At 35.6% G+C, this 23,501-nt stretch overlaps 2 protein-coding genes across 3 annotated transcripts; both read right to left on the reverse strand.

Moving 5' to 3' along the window:
* Positions 1-3,310: 3,310 nt before the first annotated feature.
* On the reverse strand, positions 3,311-7,934 carry LOC140882776 (pentatricopeptide repeat-containing protein At3g26782, mitochondrial). Of its 2 annotated transcripts, XM_073288970.1 has the most exons (3): positions 6,831-7,934; positions 5,654-6,738; positions 3,311-3,393 (listed from the first exon to the last, which is right to left on the reverse strand). In XM_073288970.1, exons 1-2 carry the CDS (start codon positions 7,785-7,787, stop codon positions 5,695-5,697), a joined length of 2,001 nt encoding a protein of 666 aa, XP_073145071.1. In that variant the 5' UTR covers positions 7,788-7,934; the 3' UTR covers positions 3,311-3,393; positions 5,654-5,694. The 2 variants fall into 2 exon arrangements, with proteins under 2 accessions (XP_073145071.1, XP_073145070.1); XM_073288969.1 differs by lacking the exon at positions 3,311-3,393 and having other exon boundaries at positions 5,302-6,738.
* Positions 7,935-10,977: 3,043 nt separating this feature from the next.
* LOC140878721 (uncharacterized) lies at positions 10,978-17,164 on the reverse strand. The gene is made up of 9 exons (XM_073282334.1): positions 16,700-17,164; positions 16,457-16,528; positions 16,334-16,389; positions 16,149-16,292; positions 15,963-16,028; positions 15,754-15,881; positions 15,628-15,681; positions 14,839-15,042; positions 10,978-11,183 (listed from the first exon to the last, which is right to left on the reverse strand). Exons 1-9 carry the CDS (start codon positions 17,162-17,164, stop codon positions 10,978-10,980), a joined length of 1,395 nt encoding a protein of 464 aa, XP_073138435.1.
* Between the last annotated feature and the right edge of the window lie 6,337 nt (positions 17,165-23,501).

The raw sequence follows: 23,501 nt of genomic DNA on the forward strand, positions 1-23,501 counted from the left end.
CCAATTTATTGACACCAATAACATACAATATCAGAAGTATGAGTATAGGAAAATTTTAGTAGCCCGACTCCTACTTGAGCTAATCTATTGCTTAAGTATGATTAAGGGATTCTAATTTGAGCTTAAAGAATTGATAATCAAATTCAAAATGATTAAAAATGGTTTCTAAGACTTCGAATATTTGGGAGAGATCGGACGTTCCGAAGGAGGATCGGAAGCTCCGATCGTGTTCTGAAGCTAGTATGGTTGATCGGATGCTACAAACAGTTCGGAAGTTCCGAACGTGAGATCGTTAGTTCCGATCGTGTGACAGTAGGATAGGGCATGGGCTTTGATTGGGTGATTGGAAAAGAAGGAGTTCGGAAGTTCCGAATTAGGATCGGTAATTCCGAACTACTGTCGGCATGTGAGTGGTCAAATCGGAGATACGTGGTTGGAGGAGAACGAGAAGCTCCGATCGCGAGATCGGAAATAGGGGGTCGAGAGCTCATTTTCAGTTGATCCAACTTTTCCCTCTCGATTTCTACTAGATTTTAGGGCTTTTGGGCATTCTTTCGGAGATCGGTCAATAGCAATTTGTTACCGGGATTGTAGCGGAGTTGTGTTCAAGTTTTGGGGTCATCGCCATCAAAGACATATCGACGGACACAGGTATACTACTAGACACAGATTAGTTTAAGTAAGTATCTATTAGTCTAGTTAGAGCTTTTAGAGGATAAATAGTGATACAATAATTGTATACTTATAGGCTTGGACTAGAGGACTTGTATCGCTAGGTTGCCTACTTTGAGGTACGGACGTACTATCCGAGATACCCTGATTGAGTATATGCACGTTCTATGTTGCATGTTTATGTGGCATTGATTATTATGCATGGATTATGTCAGGGATATTATTGTTGTATGCATTACACTTTGAGTCTGTATTATTGTTATAATCAGTAGAGAGGTTGCTCAGCCCATTTATATTTTGTGGATGGATACCAAAGTTTTGGAACCGGATATGTCCACAGATTTATAGTATGGGAGTGCCTCCAAATGCGACGGCCCAGCGTACTACATATCATGACGCATTTGACTGAGCAGTGATTTCTGGATAGGTTTCCGGTATCCTTCACTTGCATTAGCATTCATAGCACTTATATACTCATGCTTTCATACTGAGCTTGTTATGCTCATGTCCTCGATTTTGTTCTAGACACCCCATTTCATGGGACAGGACTCATGTTGGACGGACCAAGTGGTAGTGGCTGTTGAGCTGCAACAGAGTGGATTTGTACTGTACCGGGTTTCTGTATTTGGGATATTAGTACCGTTATTTTCGATGGGCTTGTATAATAGAACTATTTTGAATTTATAATCCTATTTTTATCGAAATTGTTCCGGTGACTCGATGCTTTCTAAAAAATGGTAAGCTAAATTCTAATAATTTATATTCGTGTGAAACCCGGCTCTGATACCATTTGTTAGAAATCATCGAGTCACCGGAACAATTCCGGCAAAAATATGATTATAAATTCGATCAAATCTAATAAGAGCGAAAGCGGTTTCATAAATCTAGGAATATTCACATGAATATAAATTAATCAAGAATTTAAATTTACAAATAAAATTCTAGAAAACTAACCTCTTGTAATTTTTCTCTTTGTGTTATCACGAATCGATGTGTGCAGAAACCATAATCTTCCAGCACGAACCTTCCTTCAACGAGTGAGTGGGCACTCAAACACAAAGAAAATCAAATTTTTTCTACGTTATTTTCAACACATGAAAACGTAGAGGGCTTGTATCTCACAGATTTCTCTCAATCTTTTTTTCGTTTTCTAACAATACAACAATCTTGATCAGTATAGGATTCTCGAAATTCTATTTTAAAATTAAAAAAACAAAAAATATCTTTATATCTTTACTTAAAATATATTATATATATATATAATTATATAACACCAACGTTTTGGTGTTATTATAATTATTTAAATATTTGTTATTTTAAAATTTTTATTCTTAAAATCTCTTATCTTTAAATATTGTAGGATTTCACAAATCCTAAACTATCTCAAGAATTTCGAATTTGAATTCCAACATATCAAATCTTTTAGATATATAATATATATTCTCAATATATATTATTGATTTTTGTTTGGATATTACCATAATAATCCAAATATATAATTATCTCATAATTATAATTTAAATCAAATAAATATATCATATTTAATTATATATGTACAAGCCCTTAAATATATGGAACAGTTTTGCATTGTTACATTTGATTTCTTATTTGCGTTCTAACCCGTTATTTATCAAGAAGGTGTGTCGGGGACCATGGACCCATAATTAGAAGCTCCCATAAATCAGATAAACAATTAAATTCTTTAATCAATTAATCCAACTTATTAATTTCGTCATTACTCCACTAAAAATACGAAATTGCACTCTTCTTAATCATGTAATATTTTACTCTACTAAATGAGCAGTCCATTGATATAATCATTACATATGAATTAATCCTCCATAGACAATTTGTAATTTGGAGCTAGGAATTTTTCGTTGACCTATCCAATTATTTTATCATCATTTACCATTAATTCACTAGTGAGTGGTTCAATTTATAATGCAGTTATAAATTAGTTGGGCCCAACATTCAGTGTCAGAATTAACAAATGAGAGAATTGTTTTTCTACTTCCCGTAGGAAAGAATGGATTCCATGTCTGTGAATTAATATTCTCAGCTACTCATTTCAAATATAAATCTAAAATGCAAGTGTTGAGAATACACAATTGTAAACTTTAAACAAGCAAATTAAGAATTACATTGAAATGAACAAGAGTCTATAATCACCTCAGAATTAATAATTTTTCATATATGATAATCTTATGATTTAATTAGAATTTTATATTAATAACGAAATTTATTATGAAATATATAATTAAATCAGTCCAAGTCCTACATAATCTCATTATATATAAATGCCTCCATCTAGATGTATCCCCATCGACAGTCCGGATAAGACGGTCACATTCATAATGTTCATGAGCCGCATTAGTGAAGCTTTAATTAAAGATCTCATATTTTAATTAATTTCATCACGGATTTTATTTAAATTTATTATTCATAATTTTAATCCTCTTGTATATATAACTCTTATATACACTAAAATTATGATTACATCCAATAAATTAGGGATTTTGCTATAATATTCAAGACGATAATTGCATGCAAAACTGTTCGATAATAAATGTCACTATTATTAATAAAAACATGTACGATTACGATGCTTTAAGACTATCCCCAACAAGATATGTGATAATGATGCCACTGGGCTACATGATGTTTCGCAATAAACGGGCGGGTCCTTCCTCCACTTCTTACTCCAAACAGCCAGTGGCGTACCTAAGATTATCAATCAGGAGGGGTGAATTTAATAAATTAAAAAAAATATTACACCACAAAGTGTATAATAAAAAGTCATATATTAACTTCATATGATTTTACAATACACTCCGAAATTTCATAGTTTAAAAATGTTGAATAATAATTTCAATATCAACTGTATCAAACATATCACGCTCAACATATGATATCAAACCATCATCTAACACATCATCTCCCAACCGATTACGAGGTGATATTTTGATTATTGTTATTGTTGAAAACACTGTCTCTACGGTAGCAGTTGCAACAAGTAATAACAATGTTAACTTTAAAAGTAAATATCTCAAATGATATAATCGATCTTTATTCGATTGGAACATCATTTTAGCAAGTTCGCTAATCCTCCCAGCCTTAGAGAACCGATTGTTACTTCGCATGTCAAAAATAAAGTTATGAAGTTGATACTCAAGATGCATTAAATACATCAAGAAGAAATCAGGTGGATAAAATTGAGTAAACTGAATCAAATTTCTCATGTTACATTCAAGCATAAAAGACATTTCATTTTTCAAAAATAAATATGAGTCAATACAAAACATACTGTTAAATCTATTATAGTCTAAAATAAATTTATTTTTATCTTATTCATCAAATATCATTCTAATCAATATAAAATTAAATCAACATTCTAAAATATATATTATATATAGAACTAAGTTTTTAAAAAAAAATTCAAAGGGGCGGTCGCAAAATTAAATTTATATTTAAAATATATATTATGTATATAGTACTAAAATTTTTTATAATTTCAGGAAGAACGATCGCACCCTTTCGGGACCATGTAGGTCCGCCGCTGCAAACAGCCGTAGGTCTGCCTTTCTCGCATTTCATTCCAATTATTGGTTTTTGGTTTTGTGAATTGTACGTAGTTTAATGATTCGTGTTGTAGGACGCTGTTTTTGCTTCTTGCATTCGTGGGCCTTGTCTATTTTTCGCATTAGTTCTTTAAGCAATGACTTACGAGTGTATTCTTCTGTTTTTTTTTTTTTTTTTTAATGATGATCCTTTGGATCGATGTAGTTTGAGATATAGAATTGCTGTCATCATCTGAAGTTCACAGTTGTGCAGAGATAGAGTATATACAAAATGAGTTGAACTTAAAAATTGTCATGCTTTTGCTGGAACAAATTTTTGATATAACGGATGTCGAACATTAGAGTTTAATCCATGTTTTATTTTACGAATGAGGAAACAAATTCATGGGATATCTGCACATTCTCTGAGATTTTGTTATTATATCGCGATATTTTGTATTCAATTTATCATGAGATTTTGATAAATAAATTTTTTGTGTTTTACAAATTAATGTACAAATTTCATTGTGGCTATAAAATATATATATAACTACCATATAAGGTAAAATGGGCAGATTGTCTTGAGATAATTTCACTTAAACATATTTTTCATAGATGGTGTTAAATATGAGATTTGTCAAAAAATTAATTTTTGAGACAATCTCACGAAATTTTTGTGAGATAGGATCGCGAGATGGTTTTGGGATTAAAATTTTATTTGTTTATTTTTTTTTAAAAAAAATCAAGCTCATTATAACAGCTATATTTATAATCGAGTGGCATTAAAGTAGGAAATTAAACCCACCGAAGTATTGTTGGTAATAAATTATACCCTAAAGTGATTTTAAAAATATCATAGACAAAAGTCCTGAATCATGAGTTGATGTGATATATTTGTTTTCCGCGTTCTCTTTTTAAACCACTTGAAAAATATATGTGAGCCAAAATGGCAGGAAAAGGGGAATGAATCGGTAGTTGGATTTAATTTGAAGTTGATGTATAGATAGGAACAAGGAGGCAAAGAAAAAAAAATATGCAAGACATGATTTCCAAATAATTGAATATTTCATGGACCAATTATCCAAACCTCTCCATCAACTACAAACTCATATACTCACCCCATATCCAATGCTTCTATTTTATAATATATTATTAGTACAATTATATTAAAATACAAAACTTCTCACTTTTCCAACATCAACCCAGTTGTTGGTTTGGATAGAGAATATCCAACATTAGTGATTATGGGAATAACGGGTGACCCATCAGATTTCTGTTCTTAACCAATCCAAATTTTATCCTCCTACTTTTTTTTTTTTGTCTAATAATAATAAGTTTTCCTACAGAGCCTTGTGAATTGAAAATTGAAAACTCTTTATGGATTGAAGTTCTATATTCGTAAATTGAGGATAGGAAAATTTTACCGGCTAAAACATGAAGAATTGGCTTTCATTCTTGTATAACATCACCAGTAATCGCCACATGAACAAGCACCATATCTGAAATGGTGAAACCTTTTTGGATCTCTTATAATGATTTCGCGACCCGTGATCTTGGATATCAGCTTAACCACAGTATGACAGTCTCCACAAGTTCTAAGATTTTTTATCACCTGGATGGTACTCCCTGCCACTGTGTTCAGAATCCCAAAAGCCACAGCAAGCTTCTCACTGTGAATTCGTAAAACGATTTCCTTTTCTTCCTCGTCAACATCATGGAGCACTGATGCTACAGAGGGTACATATCCAACTTCTAACAGCTTCACAGATAATTCTTCCAGATAATCGTAAATTTTCTCATGCTGAGGATGTTTCCTGTCCCCAGCAAGAAATGTATGAACACGACCCTTTAGTTCAATGAGACTAAATCCTGGTGATTTAACAAATCCTCGGTTTTTCATAAACACCCTCATTCTTTCTACATCTTGCCACCTACCGGCATCAGCATAGATATTCGAGAGTAGCGTGTAATAAACCGAGTTGTTTGGATCCAACTCGAACAATTTATTTGCAGATATCTCCCCAAGATCCACATTTTTATGTATTCTGCAGGCAGCCAAAAGGGAACACCAAATAACAAAATCGGGTCTCACCCTCATCTCCATGATCAACTTATACGCCTTTGTTACATAACCTACACGACCAAGAAGATCAACCATGCAACCGTAATGTTCTATACTTGGTTCTATATTAAAGCTATGTTGCATCGCGCAAAACCAGTGCCACCCTTCATCTACCAGGCCACCATGGCAACAAGCTGACAGGACTGATACAAAACTGATGCTGTTTGGTTTTACACCTGCCCGAATCATACCAGAGAATACTTCAAGCGCTTCCTTTGCTTGACCATGCATCCCGTAACCAGCAACCATGGCAGACCAGGACTTTACATTCTTTTCGTTCATCCTATCGAACGCTCTCCTCGCCATATTTACTCTCCCACATTTGCTATACATGTCAATAATTGAAGTGCCCACGTAAACATCGTTCTCAAGATTCCTCTTTATAACCTACATAGTCAAAGAAAACCAAAAAATTGCTAAAGTAAACCAAACCAAAATTTAACATAAAATGCATCATCCATTAGGAAAATTGAAGGTACCTGATCGTGCACACACTTGCCTATCTGCAACGCTCCACTATTCGCACAAGAAAACAAAACAGTAGACAACGTCACTGCATTATACTCGAGGTCTGCACTTGTTACCATTAAACGGAAAACTTCAATGGCCTCTGCAGCTAACCCATTTTGCACACAAACGGCGATCATAGAATTCCAAGAAATTAAATCTCTTTCTTCCATATCATCAAACACCTTCCTAGAAAACTCTACAGAGCCACACTTGGCAAAAGCCTCTATCAAAGTATTTCCGACGACCAAAACTGAATCCAATCCACTTTTGGTCACAAAGCCATACACCACTTGCGTGACATACTTCTCACAAACTCGAGAACATGCCGATAAAATGGAAGCCATGGCAACCCCATCAATGCACTCTTCTTCTTCCTCGTCATAGCTGCTTCCGCAATCTTCAGCCAACTGGTCTTTAAAAAGCAACAATGCTTCACGGGGATAATCATTTTGAACATATCCATTAATCATAGACGTCCAAGAAACCACATTTCTGCGCGGAATTTCGTCAAACACTTTTCTCGCATCCTCCAACTGTCTACATTTCGCATACATATCAACAAGTGCGGACGTTACAAAAACATCAGAAGCGTAACCGAAGATGAAAGCTTGTTGGTGGGCTTGCTTACCCGAGTTGAGATCACAGAGCGCAGAGCAGGATTTAATAGCACAAGGAAAAGTTGAACGGTTGGGTCTGATGAGTAATGAGTTGCGGATGAAAGAAAAAGCTTTGAGAGCTTCCACTGGGTTGCCACTTCGAGCCAATTCTCCGATGACGGAGTTCCAAGAAAAGATGCTACTCTTGTCCACATACTTGTTGAACAGATTTGCGATATTTGCATTAGTAGTAGAATAAAGACAAAGGCGGCGTTTGCAATTGCATGACAATACACGTGAATTCCATCTCCAGTACTCAGCTTTGATCATTCCCCTTTTTGTTCAATCATTCGCAAATTGCCCAAGAAGCGGAATTCGATTAAATATTTTATTACAATATGTCCAAAATATAAACAAACTCTACCATATATGGTAATGGGAGCCGCCACTCTTCAAACTTCGTATCACATATCTGCAGGGGGTTATTTCATATTTTATTTCAAAATATTGTGGTAGGAATATAATTAACGTATTTTAAATCCACTTTCAAAGGTATATATCATGTTTGAAAGAAACTATGTACGTGGTTGGTTATGTAAAATAGACAGTGTTTTCTTTTGTGTTGTAATACCATAGACAATACAGTGCAGCGGAAATTTAAAGCGTAAATAAAAACACAAGTAATTAATTTTGCACGAGTATAAAAACTCGTGCGGGTGCCTTAGGGCTAAATATTACTAGTAAACGTAAGATCAGTCTTACAAAGCAATCCTAGTAATTTTACGAAAAGTCATTAAATCCTAAATTTCTCAATAAGTTGAGAAATCAAACTTGCATCCTAAAATACAACAGAGTATAAAAGAAATTGGATGCAACTCCCGTAGCCTAAATTGAAGAGACTAAAAAAATCTTCAACAACACAGTTCCCACAGTGTTGTCTCTGATGTCTTCAACACGAACGGCAACACGGGGACATGCAACAACGATGGTTGCAAACCTTGCTTCAGAGTTCATCAAATTTTTCAATGGAATTCTTCAGTCTTTGCTTAAAGAATTGTACGTCTGAAGTCTCCTTTCATCTTGTGCGTGAAATTCCTTTTTATAGATTAGCATTCAAATCTTGAAGATTTTCTTAGATAGAGTCCTACAAGAATAAGCAACAATCTTTTAGTAGGAAATAAACTCTATCAAATATTTGAAAATCAAAACATGATAATATCGAATTGTATTATATCAAATAATCACCTTATCAAGACATGATTTAAACTTGAAAAATATATAACTTAACATAATCGTGATATACACAATATATTTACAAAATATTCTATCTTATCTAGAAAGCAAAATCTTATAATCTCCAATTAATTAGGGCCAAAATATTCAAGGAATAAAATTCCTTTTAATCTCCCCCTTTTGCTTTCTGGACAAAACACCGCACAAGTATGAAATAATCATAAAACTCCCCCTGAGTTTAAAAAGTTTCTCCCCCTGAATTTTAAAGTCTCCCCCTGAAGTGTTGTCCCCCGTGTCGTAACACGGTGGATAAAATGGACAATAACACATGGGATTCTATAATTCATATATCAGAGCATAAGTGGGGTAGAAGATGTTAGTCTAGTTAAGGCATGTAAGAGCACTTGAGGCACATAACTAGAACGAACAAAAACACTTACATTATAATCAAAATGAAACTATTAAAGCAAAGATGAGAGAAGAATCAAAATCTAAATTTGATCACTATCAGATCCATCTTGATCAGAGGCTTCATCCTCATCATCTTTAGTCCCAGATGGACCAGCTTCAGCTTGTGCAGGACCAGCTTCAGCTTGTGCACTATCTCCCCCTGTTTGGCCAGAAATGTCAAGTTGTCTCCGACAATCAGCCAAGACCATGCTGTAGAAGACAATATCTTCCTGTGCTTGCACGATTTTCTCTTCAGCACGAGTCATCAGCAGCTGAATAGTGGAAGTGGTGAATTCCAGGGTAGTAGGAGTAGGCACTGTTTCTTCAGTGTTGTCACCCGTGTTGGCAACACCGGGTGCAACACCAACAATGTCAGCAGTAGGAGTAGAAGAAGCAGTCCAGGGCAAATCCAGAACCCGATTTCCCTTGAAAAGTCCAGCTGCTAACTTCAAAATCTCAGGTTGATCAGTGAGATCTTTTGTGATATTGCGGATGAAAGCCTGAGATTCCAAAATGCCATATATCAAAGATGGGAATGGCAGCTTTGTAGATTTGAGTCCTCCATCAGCAAACTGGAGCACTGTCTTGAATACCATCTTTCCAAAATTGAAGGGACTCCCAGTCCCAATGGCATACAAAATGACCGCCTGTGGTCTTATGATAACTGTTGAGTTGGATGAAGGAGTCCAATTCCTTACAGCTATCTTATGCAGCACAGAATAAAATGAGGTGAGCTTAGCTGCAGAAAAATAGTCAGAGAATTGTTTGACCATACCACCAGTGAGAACAGTAATCACTTCATTGATCTCTGGAGGATTGCCTTCATCAACGTCCGGGGTAGAATAAAGAGAGTTGATCACGACTGGAGTGAATTCGAACAGCCGACCCCGAAGATACACCAAGCCATACTTAGCAAATTCTGGATCTTCAATGCTTGAGGTTAAGTTGGCGTAGAACTCCAGAATCACCCTCTTACAATAGGGTATCACGGCAACAATAGTAGAATAGAGCTGTCTAAGCTTCAAAAAATCAATCAAATTGTACCTATCATAGGAGAGTACATCAATGTTCCTCTCATCCAGTAGACCTCTATGAGCGAAGAGAGGCCAAACAGCAGCAGCATTACCAGAGTAAAACATGAGGGAATGAGCAGCATCCATGTCATAGTCCTCATCAACAGTGTTGTCTATGGTGTTGTCAGCACCAACAGCAACACGGGCATCAGCAGTAGACACAACCTCTTGGTCCAGAGGGTTTTCATCAGCATCCATGCTGAAAATATCTTCAGAGTCTTCTTCATCTCCAATATCAGCACTCTTATCAGAAGAGTCGGCATGAGACTCGGCAGAGGAGGAAGAGGAGGAAGAATCATTAGCTTGATGGGCTTTGTTTGCAGCAAACTCCTCCATCATCTCAGCGTCAGGTTCATCATCGGAGAGATGAGCAGAAGAAGGAACAGACGAGGAGGCCTTTTCTTGCTTAAGGCTTTCCAAAATTTGTGCCAAGGTGGCATCTTCATCGGAATCAGCACTTTCTTGAGGGACAGTAGCTGCAGGAGTGTCCTTAGGAGGAACACCATCAGAAGAGTTTGAATCTTTGCTATCAGAAGCAGATTCAATTATCGAAGCAGAGGCAGAGGCAGCAGCAGAACCAGAGGGTTTCTTCCTCGCCAAAAATTCATAGTTAGCATCATCAGAATCATCACCGGAGCTGCGATCTTCTTCAGCCATGGAGATGCGTGGACCCTTGTAAAACCTTTTAGATTGGGTAAAATCGGGGTTATACCCAGCTTGCCTCTTCGATCGGCGAGCCATCGGCGGAGGAGGGTTTACACGATTCAGGACAGAAAAATCCGGTGGATTCTCGAGATAAATGGAGTTCCAGGTTCGCTTGGCATGAGAACAGCAAGTGGAACGGGTTCCATGGGAACTGGAATAATCGACAGAGAAGACGCCGTGGATGGGATTTCTGGTGTTGTAACACCGGCAGCAACATTGGGTTCTTTATTACCCATCTCGCTTCGAATGTCTTGAGGATCAAAGCCTGCCATTGCAATAAAATTTGAGAGTGAGAGAAGGGTAGGGTTTGCAAAAAACTCAATCGGGTAATGAGAAAATCAGGAAGAAGATAACACCCGATACAAAGGAAACCAAATATATAAGAATCCTATCACAAAACAGTAACATTTTCCCTCTAACAAACTCATAATTACCCTGATCCCTTATCTCCCCAAGTTACAAACGGTAACTTTTTCTAAACGACTAAGATTTAAAAAAAACCGAGATTTAAGAGATAAAATCCCCTAAATAAGGCAATAATCCAAGATACGTATTTTAGCCCAAATCTTCTAGAATTAACTCCACATCAGCCTAACTCCACTGAAATAAAAATCAATCACAAAAATTCAATTTTTAGTAAATAGGGTAAATTATCAAAATTCGTCTATTTAGAACCTTACCCAAAAACAGAACCCTATTACCAAAAATGCATATGCATGACCTATTTTATGCCTAAACAGAGTGTAACATAAAATAAAAATGCAATCACAAGCAAACGATATGTTGACAAGTGTAGTGTTGCCTCTCATATTGCCAACATCATCAACAACACAAATTTTTTCAAAAAACATTTGAGACTTACACACTTGATTACCCTTGATTTAGAAACAATTCCAGAAGTGGTAGCATGCACACTAAAAGAACAGTCTTCATTGGACTCAAACAGGTAGCTTTTTTCATTTTCTTCCGATTATTTATAAAGCTTGTACATATGACATTGGTCATCAAACTTTATTAAAAAGCTGAACACTGAATTTGCAAAACCACCGTTCACATGGGACAAGAACATGAAATACACGTACATCCCTCAACTACTTAGTCGTTTAGTCAGAGTTCGATTTGCAAGGGCCAGTGTGGTTCAATAGAAATTTTACAGAAAAACTTGGCATTGATTGAATCAGTGAAACAGAGATTTAAACACTACACATAACAGAGTGAGTGCAGAATGCCTAAAATCCTAAAAATTCATGACAAAAAAAACAACAGTGTTGTCGGTAGTGTTGTAACACCGCAGACAACACCCGCAAAGGATTATAATGCACACATGCTGAGAGACCTCCGAAGAGTTGAGAATCTCTCATGATCTAATGCTTTAGTAAAAATGTCTGCCAATTGGTTATTGGTTCCAATAAACTCCATTCGAATCATACCTTTTTCTACCAAATCTCGAATAAAGTGATGACGAATGTCAATGTGTTTTGTGTGTGAGTGTTGAACTGGATTCTTTGATATATCAATAGCACTCGAATTATCACAATAAACAATGGGTGGTTCACTTTTAAAACCATAATTTTCAATCATTTGGTTCATCCAAAGAAGTCGTGAACAACAACTTTCGGCTGCCACATATTCAGATTCAGCAGTCGAAAGTGACAGACAGTTTTTCTTACGACTATACCATGAAACAAAATAATTGCCAAGGTAAAAACACCTACCCGTAGTGCTCTTTCTATCGTTCACATCACCAGCCCAATCAGCATCACTAAAACCTACAAGGTTAGTGTTGGTTTCCCTCGTATACCACAATCCCAAATCCAATGTACCCGAAACATATTTCAAAATTCTCATAACAACTTTTAAATGGGTTACCTTTGGATCAGATTGGTACCTAGCACATAAACACATACTGAACATATCAGGATGACTAGCAGTCAAATATAAAAGACTCCCTATCATGCTGCGATACATGGTGTTGTCAACACCAGCCGCAACACTATCTTTTCCTAATTTTTCACTCGAGCCCATAGGAGTTTTCATGTTCTTAACATTCTCTTTGCAAAACTTTTTCACCAAATTCTTTGCATACTTACTTTGACAAAGAAAAATCTCATCATTTGATTGCTTAACTTGTAGTCCAAGGAAAAAAGTTAATTCTCCTACCATACTCATTTCAAACGTAGATGACATGCATTCAACAAAATTATCAATATGCTTTTGAGAAGAAGCACCAAAGATAATGTCATCCACATAAACTTGACAAATAAGGATTTCACCTTTGGCCTTTTGAATAAAAAGGGTTTTGTCAACCTCACCTCGTTTGAAGCCAATTTCGAGTAAATATTCGGTCAACCTACCATACCATGCTCGTGGAGCTTGCTTCAAGCCATAGAGTGCCTTCTTCAACTTGTAAACATGATCCAAGTGGTGTGGATCCTCAAAGCCTTTGGGTTGCTTTACATACACTTTCTCATTTAAAATACCATTCAAAAACGCACTCTTTACATCCATTTGGTAAAGTTTTATACCCATATGACATGCAATAGCTAGCAATAGTTGGACTGACTCAATGCGGGCAACAGGAGCGAAGGTCTAATCAAAATCAACCCCCTCAACCTAAGTATACCCTTGAGCAACCAACCTTGCTTTGTTCCTAATGATGTTTCCTGATTCATCGGTTTTATTTTTGAAAATCCATTTTGTACCAATGACATTACCATGATCAGGAGGTGGAACCAAAAACCAAATATCATTTCGGACAAATTGTTCAAGTTCATCATGCATGGCATTTACCCAAAATTCATCATTCAAAACATCATTGACATTCTTGGGTTCAATATTGGAGACAAAATAGGAATGCATTACCTGTGAGTACACGGAACTCATGCATACTAACCCAACCATTTTGCGGTAGTCAAGTTTGTCCTTAGCACGGGTTTGTCTTGTTCCATGAACATCTCCAATAATCTGTGATGATGGATGATTCTTTTGTATCTTGCTTGGTATGCCCTTTTCAGTAATCATCTCAGCTTCCTCATTATTTTGGGAATTTTCCTCATGGACAGTTTCTGGAGGAACCAGTGTTGTGTTTGGTGTTGTAACATCCGGGACAACACTGTGTTCTTCGGGAGGAATTTCCAGCAAGCCTTCAATATCATCTTCAGCAGTTTTTCCTTTGAGATCTGCACCATCATCAAAAACAACATTTATAGATTCCATAACTATTCTGGTCCTAAGGTTATACATCCTATATGCAGGACTATTGGTAGAATAACCTAGGAACAAACACTTATCACTTTTGGAATCAAATTTTGCTAGGTGATTTTTATCATTCAAAACACAGCGCACACAGCCAAAAATATAAAAATAATTGAGATTTGGTCTCTTTCCCATGAGAATCTCATAGGAAGTCATCGAAGATCCACTTCTCAAATAAACACGATTGGAAATATGGCACGCTATGTTCAATGCTTCAGCCCAAAATCTCTTGGAGATATTTTTTGAGCTCATCATCACCCTAGCCATCTCCTGCAACGTCCTATTCTTCATTTCGGCAATTCCATTCTGTTGAGGAGTTTTTGGGGCAGATAAATCCTGTGAGATGCCCTTCTTATCACACAAAGAAGAAAAAGATGAGTTCTCAAATTCCTTTCCATGATCAGTTCTGATCCTTGCTACAGTCAAAGTATGTAGGTTAGTAATCTTGGTAAACAACTTCTTAAAAACATCAAAAGTGTCTGATTTTTCTCTAAGAAATCTGACCCATGTAAAATGAGAAAAATCATCAACACATACCAAAGAATACTTTTTACCTCCATAGCTTTTGACTTCCATGGGATCCATCAAATCCATGTGCAAAAGTTCAAGACATCGTGTTGTCCCACAGTGTTGTAACACGGGGTGCGCAACACGAGTTTGCTTACCTTTTTGGCATGCACCACAAACATATGGAACACCAGACTTTAGATTGGGAAGACCTCTGACAGCTTCAAACTTACTCAGATTTTTTAAGGTCTTGAAATTCACATGTCCAAGTTTTTGATGCCATAGACTGAACTCATAAACCTTTGAGTGTCTACATGCCAATTCTTCACCGACTTGGTAGCAATTATCAATTGATCTTGTACCTGTGATAACACAACGATTAGCATTATCAAAAACTTCACAAGTATTCTTATCAAACTTCACGTGCAAGTCATCATCACACAGTTGACTAATTGAAATTAAGTTTGCGTTAATTCCTTCAACGTGTAAGATGTTATGAAGCTTTGGAAACCCTTCCACATTGAGTGTTCATTTGCCAATAATTCTTTCTTTTGCACCACCTCCATAGGTCACTCTACCACTATTTTGTTCAATGTAGTCCGTGAGGTGATCTTTCAAGCCTGTCATGTGTCGTGAGCTTCCACTATCAAAATACCAATTACCTGCAGTGTTAGCTTTCAAGAAAGTATAAATAACAAAACATCTAACATCAGACTTTTGTATCCAAACTTTCTTCACAGTGGGCCTCTTTCTGCCAGTGTTGCTCTTGGTGTTGGGCAACACGGGGGGCAACACTTGCTTATATTCCCACAACACATAGGAATTCTTCAGCTTTCGACAAAAAGGCCTGATATGACCAGATTTTAGAAAATAGTGACATACAAAAGGACGCTTCCATTGTTTTGGCTTAGGGACAAAAACATTCTTTTCAACAATGGGTTTCTTACCTTTTGAAGCAGTTGAAGGATGGTTCAAGGAATCATTACCTTCCTTCACAAACACTGGTGTTTTGGAAGATTCACCAGTTTCAAAAACACTTTCTTTAAAACCAAGACCAAACTTATCATTATTACCCATAGTCAAAATGGAATCAAGTTTGCTTGAACTGGAATTAAATTTATCAAGTGTTGTTTTTTCTCTTTCAAGTTCAGAATTCAGCAACCCTAATTCCAGATATTTCTTACTCATGAGAATTTCCAATCTAGCCACATCAGCTTTCAATTCAGTATTCTATTTTGTCAGGGTTGTGTTCAACTGATTTCTCTTGTTCCAATGACAGTACAACTCTTCATAGAGTTTTTGAATGCCTTCCAAAGTATAAGGATCAGCTACCTGTTCTTCATGATTACTGAAATTATCAAGGTTAGAAGCAACAAAACAAACAGATTTTTGAACTGTGTTGCGTCCAGGTGTTGCAACACCGGAGCCAACACCGAGAGGATTGATCTGAAAATTTTTCTTACTTTACAGCAAGGCAGTAAAAGATATGAGATCTGCCTGTTCAACCTTTTCTTGTTCTTCTTCAGAATCATCATCACTCAGAGAAACATTCATACCTTTCCGAAGACGATTTGCGCATTCATAAGCATAGTGGCCATATCCCTTACATTCCCTGCATTGAATATTATCAAAATTTTTACTTGAGGACTGAACCTTACCTTCATACCTTTGTCGAGATCCCCTAGTAGCAGCAGGTTTTTGAGGCTTCTCTGAAGTAGGCAATTTAGGGAATTTTGAAGGTTGTGCACCTTTCACATCCTTCTTTTATTTCATTACCTTGAGATAATCAGTGAACTTCTTTGAGATCAGGGCAATCGAATTCTCTTCAAGATCAGATTCCTTTACTTCCTGTTGAACTTCAGAAAAATCCTTGTAAACATCATTAGATACTTGAAAGGCAATAGACTTACCTTTTGAGTCATCTTCGGCTTCCAACTCCATCTCATAAGTGCGAAGAGAACTAATTAACTCATCCAAACCCATTATAGATGTATCTTTGGATTAATCTATATCACAAACCTTGGTGTGAAATCTTTTGGGGACAGAACGAAGCACTTTGGATACAAGTTTCTCATTCGAAATAGGATCACCAAGAACAGATGCTTCATTTGCAAGGCTCTTCAATCTTCCATTATATTCCATGATGGTCTCAGATTCCTCCATTCTCATTTTCTCAAATTTTGAAGTTATGAGACGCATCCTTGTTTTCTTAACACTTGCCGAGCCTTCAGAGTGGATTTTCAGTTTCTCCCAAGCATTCCTAGTACAAGTACAAGTACCAATTAGATTAAACATGTTCATATCAACTGAAGTGAACATAGCATTAAGAGCTTTAGCATTATAAATAGACGCAGTATTCTCATCGGCTGTCCATTGTGATCTTGGCTTTGGTCCTGGTGCATCATCATCTCTCATTGGTGGTGTCCAACCGTCAAGAACACGTTGCCAAGCCCTGGACTCAATGGATTGAATGTACATGCTCATCTTCAATTTTCAAGGGCCGTAATTTGTTCCATACAAAATAGGTGGATGAATTGCACTTGTGTACGGAGTGTCCATAACTAACCTGTAACACAAACCAGGAACTCACTTAGTAAAGTCAAGTGGTGGCTCTGATACCACGTGAAAGAAATGGTGTACGTTGTTGGTTATGTAAAATAGGCAGTGTTGTCCTTTGTGTTGTAACACCACAGACAACACAATGCAGCAAAAATTTAAAGCATAAATAAAAACACAAGTAATTAATTTTGCACGAGTATAAAAACTCGTGTGGGTGCCTTAGGGCTAAATATTACTAGTAAACGTAAGATCAGTCTTACAATGCAGTCCTAGTAATTTTACGAAAAGTCATTAAATCCTAAATTTCTCAATAAGTTGAGAAATCAAACTTGCATCCTAAAATACAACAGAGTATAAAAGAAATTGGATGCAACTCCCATAGCCTAAATTGAAGAGATTAAAAAAATCTTCAACAACACAGTTCTCACAATGTTGTCTCTGATGTCTTCAACACGAACGGCAACACGGGGACATGCAACAACGATAGTTGCAAACCTTGCTTCAGATTTCTTCAAATTCTTCAATGGAATTCTTCAGTCTTTGCTTAAAGAATTGTACGTCTGAAGTCTCCTTTCATCTTGTGCGTGAAATCCCCTTTTATAGATTAGCATTCAAATCTTGAAGATTTTCTTAGATAGAGTCCTACAAGAATAAGCAACAATCTTTTAGTAGGAAATAAACTCTATCAAATCTTTGAAAATCAAAACATGATAATATCGAATTGTATTATATCAAATAATCACCTTATCAAGACATGATTTAAACTTGGCAAATATATAACTTAACATAATCGTGATATACACAATATATTTACCAAATATTCTATCTTGTCTAGAAAGCAAAATCTTATAATCTCCAATTAATTAGGGCCGAAATATTCAAGGAATAAAATTTCTTTCAATGTTGAATTGGAATATGGCATACGTAGCAATAGCTAGGGGTGGGTCGGTACGGTATATCGTACCGAAAATCGGATATCGTATATCATACCGAAAAAATTGGTATGGAATTTTTCCATATCGATACCGTGCCGTATACCAAATATACCGAATTTTCGGTATACCGAACTTTCGGTATGGCAAAAATCTATACCGTGTACCGATACCGAATTAAAAAAAAATTCGGTATACCGAAAAATTGTCGGTATACCGAAAAAAAATCGGTATACCAGCAAAAAAGTCGGTACCGAGTTTCTTTTTTTGGTATACCGAAATTTTTCATATATATATTTTTTAAAAAAATTATTTTTTGTTATATCGGTATATACCGAAATATCGAAAGAAAAAAATTTAACATACTGATACCGATATCGATACCGATACCGAAAATTTCGGTACCGTACCGAAATTTTCGGTATCCCGATTTTTTCGATAATTTCGATAATTTTTTCGGTACAATTTTTCGGTATTTTGGTATTTTTCACCACTCCTAGCAATAGCATGCTCCAGCGTTTGCAAAGTCATGTTCATGCTCGAATTATATTTTGGATTATTTTAAATATTAATCTTATTGGAATTATTATTTTATCTAATTTATAATTTTTTTTTCTAACAACTCATGAGACAATGCAACCAGGTCACAGTCTACAATAGAAAGGCGGCACACTTTTTCATTAATCGAAAATATGTCGCCTAACAAAAGATATAAAATATATATGTTTCAAACAAGATTATATTATTTTACATGCCCATCTAGGCCACCATTAATCTTTTGTTTGGAGAAGTATACTTAGGGGTGGCCTGGGGAACTATATGTTAGGGATTGCAGAAGACACTAGAACATTATGGGAATAATTAAGTTGATCTAGAGGGAGTGAAAAGGATTCCAGGTGACATTACCACATGCAGGATCGGAGAATGGAGAGCATACAGGCAAGTCAAGGTACTACATATATAGTACTGCAAGAAAATGATGAGGCTACAAGTCATGGAATAATTTCTGGCCGGTTTTACGGAGGGCCTTTCGAAAAATGGCCAGGGAAATCGCGTGCACTTGCGCGATCAAATTTACCTTCTGGTAGAAATTTGTATATGCAGACGGAAGACCATTGTTTTTGTCATCTTTTGTAAAAAAACATCCAGATTACTTCAAGCATTTTCTGTTCTTTATAGGAGTGAAGACGCCTAATAAATACTGTGGGGAGAATAGATAATTGCTGTGCATAGGAATATATATTAAAATTCTATGTGATACAAGGATAACATTGTACAATATTTCTGAACCAGCATATATAAAAAGATGAAAATAATATTAACAAAGAAACAAACTCATTTTGCAGAATGTTAAGTAGTCTTTATTACAAACAGTTACATGCTTTGTATAGATACGTAAACAAACACACAGACATATGGATAAAGTAAGGTTTTTGAAAAATTAATACGATTATGATGATATGATAAAAATCCTATCATATATTTATTTATATTTTAGAGATATATCAGAATATTGCATGGATATACATAGATCTAGTAGAATTATACAATAAAATTCTACATGGACTAGAATTTTTTTCCTATAAATAAGGGGTATGATGTTTTTATCTCTTTTACACGCCTCTTATATGTTTTACTTTTTCCATAATGTCTCTCATATTTTTCTTATATATCTCACATATGTCTTTTATACGGCTTTCACATATTTTCTATCTTTACAATTTTTCTATCTTTTCTATTGAATCCTCTACTGACTTGAGCGTCGGAGTGGCTTCGCCTTCGGGCGAGCCATCTCACATGTTTTTTTGATACACAGAAATATTTTGGGATCATTCGGCTTGATTTATTGAAGAAATTGATTCGTTGATTATCGGTTTGAGGTAATTTATTTGATGTGAAATTTTTGAACGCATCAATTGGCGCCGTCTGTGGGAACGAAATATTCCCATGATTGGATCTACCTGGATGAGTAAAAGATTAAAAAAAATTTGCAATTCGTTCATCTGCCCGAAGAGATTCTCATGGAAATTGCCAAAAGATTTTGAAGCAAATCACGGCCACTCTGCAAATAAAGATAAGTCTTCTAAGTGTTTTTATTTTTAGCAAACTATTCTTGTTGTGAGATATTTTGAGATATCTCATAATAAATTTTTTATGTGATGCCACAAATTTAATTAACCCAATATTGTATTAGACTTTTATTGCCTTGTATTTTTGTTTGGGTCTTTTTTTGTATACATATTAGGCGTGCAATCTCGCAGTAAGGCCCTATTCGGGTGTGCAAACTCGCAGTAAGACCCTATTCTATTATAGCAGGCATGCAACCTAGCAGTAAAACCCAATCTACGGCTCGATACTCTCAAAATTAAGCTCGACCAAGTTCGGCACCAATCACGCTATTCGTGGTTGTCGCAAAAGCCCGATCCGTTCGGCACCCTATAATTCCATGCAATTCGTGGTTATCACATTCGTGGTTATTCCAAAAACCCGACCAGTTCGGCACCGATGTAATTCCACGAAATTTGTGGTTATCCCAAAGCCTGACCAGCTCGGCACTATAAGCCCATTAACTTGGAAATGAATACAAGTCCATTAACTTGGCACGTATATAAGTCCAGCCACACACTTGGCAACAACAGTTATTTTATACTGCCCTTTATTTGGGCTCGGTGTTTAGCAGATTGCCTTCTATTGCTCTTTAATTGAGCTCAGTTCTAAGCAGATCTTCATCTCCAGATATTTATTTGAGATAGACTTTCAAATGACTCAGATCATCGCATATGAGACTATATTTCTGTTTGGATGGTTATTCTGGATCTCTACATTGCGGCAATCAGTATTTTCTTGGACTCCGTCTTATTCTCAGTTTTTGTTGGTTTTGGTATTTTGACTCGACTTCTTATTGAGCGGTATAGTCAACATGGAATCTTTTGATGACTCTTTATTGACTCGGTATGAAAGATCATTTTATTATCTTTTCAGTGTCTGACGACTATACTAGCCACATTATTTGGCACATCTCGGTAAGATCACTCCGTCACGAATGCTCAAATGAAATTTTAGTCATCCAGAATATTGTCTTACATGCTCTAAAATATAAAGTCAACAACTTCAAAGTTCCTCCTCATTTCACTCGTCGTGACTTCTCTCCGGGAGGTAGTAATGATGATATGATAAAAATCCTATCATATATTTATTTATATTTTAGAGATATATCAGAATATTGCATGAATATACATAGATCTAGTAGAATTATACAATAAAATTCTGCATGGACTAGAATTCTCTTCCTATAAATAAGGGGTCTCTAATCCTTATTATGGTATGATGTTTTTATCTCTTTTACACGCCTCTTATATGTTTTACTTTTTCCATAATGCCTCCCATATTTTTATTACATATCTTACATATGTCTTTTATACGTCTTTCACATATTTTCTATCTTTACAATTTTCCTACCTTTTCTATTGAATCCCCTACTAACTTGAGCGTCGGAGTAGCTTCGCCTTCGGACGAGTCATCTCACATGTTTTTTTGATACACAGAAATATTTTGGGATCATTCGGCTTGGTTTATTGAAGAAATTGATTCGTTGATTATCGGTTCGAAGTAATTTATTTGATGTGAAATTTTTGAACGCATCAGATTTTGTTGTGGCAATGAATAAGTTATTCCAGAAACTATTTTAAAACGAACCAACAACAGACATCTTAAAATAAAACAAGCTTATGGTGAACGGTCACGCTGAAAGTAAACTTTACAAGCATCTGAATTTCATTATATACATGGACATTATTTCACACAGGCTGGCAAGGGAATTTATGGAACTTAATATGTCGATAACTGAGTATGTGAAGAAGTTTGAGAGAAGGCGGTTACTTTGCGCCCTTAATTGCAGAGAGACCAGAAGAAGAATTGAAACATTTCATGGAAGGTTTGAATGTTGCGATTCGGTACGATGTCAGGCTTAGCCAAGTCACCACGTATCGTGAGGTGGTGGAATAGGCGTTGCTGTCTGAGAAGGATAGGAATGATATGGTGAAAGAATCGCAGCACAAAAGGGCTGCTTACCAGGGTCGAGACCAGCAAGGACCGAGTAAGAAGAGGTCGTTCCCAGCATTAGGACTGATAAAAAATTTTCAATAACCGTCCAAACCGATCGCACCGCACTACACCGCATCGCTTTTTTCATTTTTTTAAATAACTGTGGTTTTTTTTTTTAAAAGAAAAATTAAACTGTACCGCCTCCATGGTGCGGTTATTTTTTTTTTTTACCCAAAACCGCCCGCACCGCACCGCCTTACTTATATAGTTGTTTTAAATAATTTTATTAATGACACATTAATATATAATATATTTTTTATTTCTAATTACACTTCGTCACTTTCTCTCGCAACATTCCTTCAATATTTTATCTTCTTTCTCTCTTAGCACAACAAATATTCTTCAAAGTTATTTTATAATCATGATTAAAAATAAAACATAAAGGATCCTATTTATCTATTTTAACATTATTTTGATGCTTTATTTTTTATGTTATATATTTATCTAATTATGTTTTGTACTATTTGTGGTTATATTGTCTTTAAATATGCTTGTAGCGCAAAATTTTTTATTTCTTAAAATTAAAAAATAAAAAATGGATACAAAGTGAATTTGAGAAATTAAATAAAGATTAGTGGATACAATCTCTAAATAATCCTTTGATTTTCCTCTTTACTGACAATTTCTTGATGGATTTGAATTTCTTGAGTATTTGATCTTCTTGGAAGACGATTTGATGTCTTTATAAAGTTAATACGATGGGTTAACACCTTGATATCGAATTAAACTTCAAAATTTGGAAGGAATGCGATGAAATCCTTGAATCGCGCCTTGAAATTTGTTATATTGAATTTGATGAAGAACACGATCTTCTTGAATTCGATTTATTTGATGAAAAACACGAACTTCTTGAATTTAAAGAAGAACACGATATTCTTGAATTTGATGAAGAACACAAACTTCTTGAATTTGATGAAGAACACAATCTTCTTGAATTTGATTTATTTGATGAAGAACACGAACTTCTTGAATTTGATGAATAACACGATCTTCTTGAATTTGAATGAATTTAAATATATTTGAAGAAGAACGCAATTAATCCCTTCAATCACGCCTTGATCTTCTCGAATTTGATGATTTTTAAAAAGAACGCCTTGAATTGTGCCTTGAACTTCTTGAATATGACTTGAGAGAAAAACTCTTGAATTCTTCTACTTCTTTGCTTCAATCTTCTGTGTTGTGTCTTTTGTTGGTCATCTGCCCCTATTTATAGTTGAAGGATGCAG

This window comes from Henckelia pumila, chromosome 2 (genome assembly GCF_033568475.1).
Source record: "Henckelia pumila isolate YLH828 chromosome 2, ASM3356847v2, whole genome shotgun sequence".
Classification (NCBI taxonomy): domain Eukaryota; kingdom Viridiplantae; phylum Streptophyta; class Magnoliopsida; order Lamiales; family Gesneriaceae; genus Henckelia; species Henckelia pumila.